This window comes from Cryptomeria japonica, chromosome 2, assembly GCF_030272615.1.
Source record: "Cryptomeria japonica chromosome 2, Sugi_1.0, whole genome shotgun sequence".
NCBI lineage: Eukaryota > Viridiplantae > Streptophyta > Pinopsida > Cupressales > Cupressaceae > Cryptomeria > Cryptomeria japonica.
This window is the reverse complement of record NC_081406.1, coordinates 564,645,845-564,655,989: the sequence shown is the minus strand read 5'-3', so window position 1 is coordinate 564,655,989 and position 10,145 is coordinate 564,645,845. Positions and strand designations below refer to the sequence as shown.

Below are 10,145 nucleotides of genomic sequence, written 5' to 3'. Positions count from 1 at the left end.
ACAAAAATCCACTTTTGAGACAATTTGACATGCAAATAACAAGTAAATGCATGAAATATGTCACGTTTCAACTTTTGTGGAGGTATTATTTTATTACTCCAAATAAAATAGAACCCTCACCACTTGTCTCCTCGAGCTAGATTCAGAATGACTATAATAGATTTGTAATCTTGATGTTTAGTATTTAGAAGAACATTTATATCATCTCTTCTATTATAAGAGATATCTCTACATATTTTACATATATTAATATATTTTTTTAATATAAGTATAATAGTTTTTAATAACTCTTAATTAGCATACTCGAGTGAAGAGAAATTGGAACATGGAGGCTATGGACCCTTCCCTAGAATTGCAAAACGGAAAATATGTGTGGGAAATAAATTGGCATTTGGAAAAACTTCAATAAAAATTGAAGCAGGTGGTCGTTAAACCCTAAATACTGAACAAAAATTTACTTGCACGAAGGTTTTGGTCCTAAGCTAGTGCAAACCGTCCTTTACCATTCACAGTGTTAAAGAGCCTTCACATAAGCTCTTGCCTGGTGTCGTCCTTTGGCGTATAATCTCTTCCAGGTTGTTCTTTTGCATTCTGTCTGTTAAGTGCCTTGTTTAACGTCAAAATGCTGACTGGTGGGGGCAGTTTGGTGAATCGAGCGCCTGTATTTTCAAGTGATGGCAAGAAGCTGCTAGTACCCACCGATCAAACTGTTTCAGTTTACAGTGTGGCCACAGGTCTTCTGGTAAGTTTGGCATAGCTTATGGCCAATTGCCTTTGTTGCTTTAGTTGATGACAATATTAGATGAGTGTAACGCCTCTGGAAAAAGCTGTCTGTGTTGATACAAAATAAACAGACGGTTTTTTCTACACTCACTGCTGTGAAAACCTCATGTTCTTTAATATTTATGGTGATGATTTTTAATGTTCTTTAGGCCGAATCGGTCTGTAAGACCACACAAAGTGCATCATTCAAATGCATGTTCATTGAAGCTGCTATTTTTTGATGTTACCACAGGTTTCGGAGTTGGTAGGGCACAAAGGGCAAGTCACAACAGTAATTTTGGGACCTCCCGATGCGAATGGGGATATGAAAAAGCCTTTTTGCCATTGCTGGACGTCATCTTTGGATGCGACTATACGCATTTGGGACTATGACTCCGCCACGTTACTTCACACTATTCAAATTTCTCGCCCGGTTGTTTCAATGGTAAGTTAACACCTTTTTTTTTACATGCATCATGGAATGAGTTTCTTTATAGTTTAGAGAGGGATTAACTGAAATGAAATTCATTCCATGCACATTGCATAGTAGCGAAACCAACTTTCTCTTTCCTCACTGCTCAATTGGGATTCGACAGAAACTGACACACTCTAAGCGTTACTTTATACTCTACCTTGGATTTATACTTTTCAAGCCTTGTTAAGCTCTGTTTGAGATTGGGTTTATTTTAGTTCTGTATTTTTATGAGTAATGAACTCTCAAAATGTCAAAACAATGCATGCACGTTCAAATCGTGCAGTGGCATGTTATACGTGACCAAGCTTGAAGAGTGAGTCGACAATGAAACAAAAAATGTTAAGTGCTTCACCAAGTGGTCTGGTTATTTCAACCTTTATATTACAGAGCTAGTGGTACTACAACAATCCAGGTTTAAGTCTGAATTTCACTAGTTAACCAGATAAATATAACAATCATCATTTTCACCAAAAGAAAAACATCCTAGTACATTGACTATCTATGGACTACTGATATTTGCTCCAAAAGTCAATAATAAATAGTTGTACACAGAATCCCAAACAACTTGTATCCATAGTGACTATGTCTACATCAAGAAACGAATACAATGCTTTTTGGCAGAGAATATAGCTAGTACAGATATCTTTATGATTCAGTGAACATATCCACATCTTTTTTGTCAAATGTGAAATAATTCTTGACCTTTTAGACGTTTAAAAGGTCCAAAAGAACATTATAAATATTCATTAAAATAGCAAATGGAAGAACAATTGGTAATTTAGCACTCCCGTTGTGACTTACAATTTACCAAGCCATTCAATGAAACATTTGTTTATGATCACCAGAAGAGAAACCAGATTTCTAAGACCAATAACTTCCTTTTGAAACATCTGAATCTGAATCACCAAAGAATCTGAATTATAGGGTATAGAAAGTCTACTGATTCAATAAGGTGACGATGTTGGGCGACAAAATAAAAGTTTACTTGGACTATGCACCGAAGGAACTGCCTTTTTGCAATGGATCATATGCTAAAGAATGAGGGTTAGGACTATATGAAGCCATTGGGAAGACCACAAACTTACGCCTTAAACCTTAGAATGATAGCTTAATAATTGCATTGAAGAGTGCATCTTTGAAAGTATATCCTGTAAATGTATCTAAAATCACAGGAACTTCAGGGGCAAATGCGAAGCATATCCCCTATGGAGGTGTGATTAAGTTAGAAGCATCACATTGAAAGATGGTTCAACAAACTTGGCTCTCGAAAAAAGTATATGTCATTGTTGTTTCTATAGGATCTCTGCGTTATGAACCCTGTAAAAGGCACCCTTATGTCAAGCATTTGTATTCCTATATAACTGTCCTTGAAAAATTCAAATTGACTATGCAGGAACAATTCAGTTGTGCAGAAATAAATTAGTTATGCATGAAATTGGAAACTGTGCAGGGGAAGAAACAAGTTATGCTGCTGTCAACTATGAAGGAATAAATTAATACAGCATCAGCTATGCTGCCAGCACTTACATGTCAGTTTTGCAGGTGTAAAAAATAAATTCATCATTACAGATGCGTTATGCAGCCAATAATTATGGTTCAGTCACTAGCAGTTGTGCATCAATTGAAGATACATTAGTTAGAAGTTTAGAACATAACTGACACTATAGGTGGCAAAATGAATCTAATTCGGTTACATTGGGCCCTTACTTTTGTGGGAGCCATAATAGTCCTCTAAACCTAAAATAAAATTGTTTGCCTTGAGTTTGGAGATTACCAAACAGAAGCGTGGAAGGACAGTTTGTGGCCAAATGTGCCACCCATACTGCTTTCAGATTGAATCTGAATTGGCACCCATTTCTTTTTAAGAAAGTGTCATGTTATTGTGTACTGTCTAGAATTCCATTTTTGAATTGTAGTATTGTTCTGTTTGAGCCTTTTTAGATTTGGTGTGTATTTTTCAAAATATCTGTGCCCTCTTCAAATAAAAAGACAAAGTAGAAGAGTAAAACTTTGTATTTTAGATATTTCGGTATCTACTGCAGTTTTTCTGCTTATTATCTAAGTTACCAGTTCAGGTTTGGGTACACTGGTATGGCAAAACGTTTTGGGGGTTGGGTTGGTTTTGGGTACATCCATTCAAAAACATATAAAAATCATATATATATATATATGTATGTATGTATATATGTATATATGTATGTATATATGTATATGTATATGTATACATATTTTGGGGGTCGGTTGGCTTTGGGTACATCCATTCAAAAACATTTAAAAATTATAATATATGTATATGTATGTGTATACATAGACATGTATAATATATGCAGCCTGAAAACATGTATTAAGCTGAGAATACCACATAGCATGCATATAAGAAACAAAAATACCATAAAAATAAAGATAAGAATTACTACTTTGATATCAGTCTATCAAAACTTAATTTTCATGACAGACATTCATTGTTCAATATTAAAATAATAAAAGGAGCATTCAATGTCCTATGGATCTTCATAAAGACCATCTTTGTCATCAAATGGGCTCTTGCACATACATAAGAATAGCAATCCAACTGCTTTGGAACCTTCAATGATCAATCTTCAACTCTTTTTGTGCAGTGACAAACAAGAATGAAAGTTTAGCAAGTGTATTTGGTTTGTGTCTTTTGTCTTCAAAAGTAGGTATAATGAGTTAGTTTTTTGTGTTTCAGTTTTAGAGGTCAAATTTGAGGGTTAGGGTTGAATTTTCTAGGCCGGGCAGTCAACCTGTGGCAAAAAAAAAAAGCAGCAAAGGGTACCAGGTGTTGCCTGGGTTTGCCTTGGATCTTGTAAATCGGACCTGCGTTCACCTGGGTATGCACTCTGGGTCTGATTTGTAGGACTTTGTTGGTATCCACAGGTGACACAGATAGGCTTTGTCCCTGAACTGGATCCATGCCTTTTTATCAGCCAACTGGTAATGCATTATACCTGATTTAGGAAACCTAGACAGGGCATGACCAAATGTGGTGAAGACCATAAATTTGGTTTTTACTAAACTTTATTGCATGTTGGTAAAGCTTATAAAAATGAAGAAGGACATTAAATATTCTGTGTAAACTGTTGGCAAAAATTGAGAGAAAAGGACAACTTTATCAAGAAAAAGTAGTATAGCAATTAGAACATGATGTAATGTACAATCATCACCTAGACGTGTGCCACTGAAGGAAGTGCTTAAGCTCATCAATGTAAATACCAAAATGATTCCAGGAGAGGGGGCGACCTTACTTGATTCTGATGGTAGCCTTACCAAAGTCAGACAATCGGCCAACAATTGTGTCATAGAAACTCATGATTTCATTGATGAAAGAATCCAAAGCTATGCAGTTGAATCCTGATAAAACAACATATAATTTGATAGATAGCAAAAATGCAACCTAAAATAAAACAAATCGATTTGTCAAATCAATAAATAGCAATTAATAAGTTGTCTCTTTGTTAATGCAATAACCAATATTTGTTGTATTCTTGCTGACTAGGATTAAGTTATTAACATTATTTATGGAAACTGTTACAGACACTTATTCACCTAGAAGTTAATTAATTTTTCCCAGAAGTATCTTTAAGTTGTTGAGCTTTTGTGGATTTATAGCCTGTTGAAGGTATGCTATTTCTTTGGTTTCACCAATGGGGTCTTCTATTGCCTGTAATAATGCATAATCTCTCACTATAACTAACTCCATGGACAGTTTCTTACCTTCCGCTAAGGTGTATTATGAAGAAGGTTCCAAGGTGGAAAAGTAACCATTTATGCTTTTCTAAGATGATATTGTTTTGTGTTATTTCATTCCTTTTGGATGATAAAATAAACTGTCAGTCACTTGCAGCAGTATGACTAGTAATAGAACTGACAATGCCTTTTAACGTAGTCAATAATCAAGAATCATGGGTATAAATTTCATACGTATGGCATAGCATATGAACATATCAAGTACATTGGGTTCGATAGCCTATCTAGAAAGAAAGAAAGAAAGAAAGATTTTATATTAATGACCATGGATGACCAAAAGTAGGTCAATCAGAGCCAAGAGTACAACAGTTCACAAAAGAAAGTTCTAGGTAGAGAAACCTAGAAAGGCCCCACAAAGGGGAAGAACAAAAGCAAAGAAATACAAAACAGCAAGGGACCACCAACGCAAGTGGTCAAGAAACTAGTACATATAGCCAAGAAGGGGGAATAATTCTCCAAAGAGAAAATACTGAGGAAAACTGGAGATCATCAATTATTATTGTCCGGACTAAAAATGGTGAAGTTGTTAGTGCCGTCATCAATCATTGTGAAGGGATTGTATGAGATCTAATAATGCTCATCAGGGAGTGCTGAGGGTTGAGAGGGTTAAGCAAAATATTCCTCCTAGGATCACTTTTAATATCCAAGACTAAAGCAACCCTTGTATTAGTGAAAAAGCCTCTAGTATGCATTCACCCATGTGTCTGGGGGTTGGTTGAAGAGGAGTAGATCTATGTTGATGAACAGAAGCTGAACTGCATCATCAGAAAGAAATAGGACCATGATCCTGAAAAGATCCAACTTATGGTTTTAACTGCTCATTCTTTGAGAATTCCATAAATTTATCATTTAATATGAAGTTAATAAGTTGTCGCTTTGTGAATACAATGACCTATGGTTGTCTATCAAATGTGGAGAACACATGTATGCACTCAAAAGAAAAATCTCTATTGTATTTATAGCTGCTTGAAAAAGGTATGCTATTTCCTTGGTTTTGTTGAATGATTATCAATTATAAGTGTTGTTTTTTTGGGACATTTGGTTCACATACATACATAGGTTAGTTTCTTCTTGGCGGTTTAACTGATTTTGTATTTGGTAGGTTAGATACAACAACCAAACCAGTTAAACATTAACCAGTTAATTTTCCTTTCCATGTCATTGGTTGGTATCTCATGAGTGAGTTTACATTTATGGTAATTAAGAAATATAAGTTACTTTTGTTGAGTGCATTACAGGTTATATATGTGAATTCGAGGTCAATGTGTAATTCATCAGATGCATGGTAAAAAGATGAAACAATGGTGTGGGATGCATTTATTTGTCAGAGTACACTAAAATGCATGGGTTGAGACAAGCATGATAAGGCAATAACTTTGTGGAGGCTCAACATTTATCATCTAATATCCTCTTGATTTCAAATAAACCTTAGGTCCAATATTCTAGCTATATTTCAGAGATCTGAATTTGTCAAATTTTTGTTGATAAACAAGTAAATTTTGTGCTTCTGCACACTTAATTATATGTTCCTCTACCCTGAGTTTTTTGCTGATTATCTATTTTCAAAGCAGTATATAAGGGTATTTTTACTTATACATAAAGCACATATTGCAAGATTCTTCATGTATAAAATTATGCATTTTTAATCCTATTGCAGATTTTAACTATTTAGAATATGCATTTTGTAATTATACTTCATATTCCATGTCAAAGTCTTACAATAATGGAAAGCAAGCTACAAGAATTGAGACTACAAAAATGTTTTTCCCTAAGAGTAATACTCTTCATGCTTATTGAATAACTGATGCAATCTTTTTGTTGGTTTGATGGTTGCAGGCAATTCCAGATTTCTTGAGGTGCCCGATCACCCATGATAAAAAGCGGAAGGATTTGTATGCATTTCTCTCACTTGATTGGAAGGAAACCCAGCTTAGTGATTGGGGTGGACGTCTAATGCTTCATAATCTGACTAAAATGAAGGAAATAAAAGGGCAAATAAAACTGGTGAAGTTTTGATTTTGTTTTTGGTTATTGATTATATTATCCTTGATGTTGTTATTATGCCCTTTATTTGATTTGCCTCTTATTGTAATTGTCCCTTTGTTGACAATTTTTAGAAAAAGTTTGTTTTCCTAATGTTATAGATTTACAATTTCTGTCTTAGCATCCTGTGTGCCAGTCTACTTAAAAACCTCAAGGAAAGTGTTAGGATACTGAGATAGAATTGTTAGGATTAAGGTGCTATAGACCTTGTAAATCCTATGACATGGTTCCCACATCCTTGGAAAGTGTTCTAAGGCACTTAGGGTATATTGGGAAAATAATTTATAATATATAATTCTCACTATTGTTTGTAATATATTTGTAAGGGGTGATGAATTCCACTAGCAGTAGTAAAGGTTGGTTGTGAACACAATTATTTAATATTGTTTTCCCCACATGTGGATACCTAGAATAAGACAATTAATGACTTAGAAAGTGGACAAATGAGTGGCCTTTGGGCTTCTTCAAGTGGACATTTGTATGAGGCAACAAGTGTCTCTTGGTATTCCGTCATTTATTGCATTTAATGTAATGTTTATCTTACAAGAATGGACGTTCAAGTTGGAGGGAAAGTATTGGGGCCAAAACTGGTGTCTTTTTGAATTATGTAGAGGCATTCCAAGGGTTGTGGTTGGGAGGAATGAAGAGCCTTATTTGGACATCTTCATTGGTGGTTTTGGAGCTCTTGCCATTCTTTAACTTCAAACTTTTGGATGTAAAAAATGAGAACAGTTGAATGTAGAGTTTCTCTATAGGAACAAGGATAGGTGGGAGGTATAAGGAGGTTGTTCCCAGGAACATAGGTGCTGCTATATTGGAGGCAAAGAGGATAATGGAAATGACTATATCGTAAGCACATTTATTGAAGATAATGCATACTTGGCCTGTCATGTCCCCTGTTTGAAACCCTAATTATGATGTCTGCAATTTTGTGAAGTCTCTGAAGAGACAAAATTGCAATAATCATACTTGATGAAGTCTAACTATCTTCAGTGACAAAGGTAGCAATAGATATGAGATATTAATAAAAACTACTTATTAAGACTATTATTAAACAGATCCCTCACGTAATAGTGTAAGTGATCAAACAAGCTATGACAGTTCCCATAATGTCAAAATTAAAGATTATCCATTTTAACGATCCATGTTACTGTGCCATGAATACTTGAAGATGTCGCAATCAAACCACTTATTATCCATGGGCATTGTTGAGGATTATTGATCTTTGGTGATATTTGATTAAAGAGTATCAAACGTTATCAAGACAAGGAGATAGAAGGGATTACATGTTATATCTAGCCATGGTCAACATCATAGTGTTAATACAATACAGAAGATTATTCAAGCATCAATTAAGACCAGCTTGGATGACTCGTCAATGATCAGCTTTGACCCCCACTTGTCAAAGTGATCCTAGACGGCTAAGGAGAGCAGCAATTATATCATTACCGATGAAGTTAGAAGATTTACGGCAGTGCTTGACCAAATTACTTGACTATTGATGAGCATTGGTAATAGTGTGATGGATATGAAGAAAGGAATAAGAAAAGACTCAGAAGAGCGACCTGATCACATCCCTTAGCTATATCTAATTGATGATTAGATAGAACTTTAGGATAAGGGACGTCGATTATAATTGGGTACCAGTTATAATGACGAACAACAATCATTATTTATGAAAGGCTGCAATCATCATAAGACAAGATCGATAAGAAATACAAGTCCTAACTATAACCAAGACGAGTGCGATTAATAGTTATTATAAAGAAAGACAAGAATGTAGGGGCATAAGATGTGTCTTCTAACAAGAGACTTATCACTCCAAACATACCATATAAGAAGGTAGGTTCCATCATTCAGGGAGGCAATTTATAAAGAAAGACAAGAATGTAGGGGTATGAGATGTGTCTTCTACCAAGAGACTTATCACTCCAAACATACCATATAAGAAGGCAGGTTCCATCATTCAGGGAGGCAATTTGGGAAAAGTGACAGAAGAGAGATATTTGATACTGACCACAAGTAAGAGATCAGGAAGAAATAAAATATATATTATTATTGTGGGTAAGCATCATAAAACAGCAAATAGGTATGCTGTGACTTATTTATAGATCCACACTGATTTACAGAATATTATATATAATAATGTATGAATGCTGCTAAGAATAAAGGGACCAATATACGGTCTAGTGTGTATGCTGTAGTATAAATAACAGTTTATGATGGTGTAATCAGAATTTATTTATCAGTTATGCTGTATTATATAATAATAATAATAATTTAATCAGAATTTATATATCACTTATGCTGTCTTTTATATATATATATATATATATATTTCACTGAAGTTAATATATTCATTAGCCAATTCCTTAATCACTTGCTATAGCCCCTTAAGGGGAGAGGTTGGTGTGATGTAGGGAGAGGCGGAGTAAATCCTCACAAGGTAGGTAAGTTGCAAGATGGGTAAGGATATGCATTCCCAATGCCATGAGGGAGAGTCCCAAGATGGGCATGGATATGCATTCCCAATGCCTTGAGGGAGAGTCCCAAGATGGGTATGGATATGCATTCCCAATGCCTTGAGGGAGCCTGCTTGTAGATGGTTTCCAAGTGCCCTATGACAAGTAATTCCCCATCCTCTTTCGGGTTGATGTTAGGAGAGAAGTAAGGAATTAGGGCTTAAGTAGGTTAACTGTCAAATGTATTATGGAACATTCATTGTTTCTTAATTTAATCTGATTTAAATGCATAGTGATGTATGCTAATAATTGGGAATTGCCAACCTCCTAGTTGGGGCATTACATTGCCTCTCTTCTTGGTGGAGTTTTTTTTCGCAAGGGTTTTTTCACGTAAATCTTATTATGTGATTCTTTTATGTTGCTGGTTTATGCTTCATTGCTGGTATCTTATGGTGATGTTATTCCTTATTTGTTGCTGTTATAAGTTCACATAAGATAGGTTTATTAAGCATGATATATTGGCTGATTGGTGGCATCATAAATAAGAAGGATCTAAGCATGGTTTTCCACATCAAGGCAATTTAATCATCAGATTTGCATATAAATTTCAGATTTTCATGTTGTAGCTATTCAAG

The 10,145-nt window shown here is 34.9% G+C and overlaps 1 protein-coding gene across 1 annotated transcript in view; it reads left to right on the top strand.

The window, feature by feature from the left end:
* Nucleotides 1–334: 334 nt before the first annotated feature.
* LOC131051494 (uncharacterized) overlaps nucleotides 335–10,145 on the top strand; it is a 98,219-nt gene continuing 88,408 nt past the window's right edge. Inside the window, exons 1-3 of the mRNA XM_057986052.2 lie at nucleotides 335–742; nucleotides 1,016–1,207; nucleotides 6,842–7,009. Of these exons, the coding sequence (XP_057842035.2) occupies nucleotides 623–742; nucleotides 1,016–1,207; nucleotides 6,842–7,009 (480 nt within the window). The 5' untranslated portion in view covers nucleotides 335–622. The remainder of the gene's footprint in view (nucleotides 743–1,015; nucleotides 1,208–6,841; nucleotides 7,010–10,145) is intronic.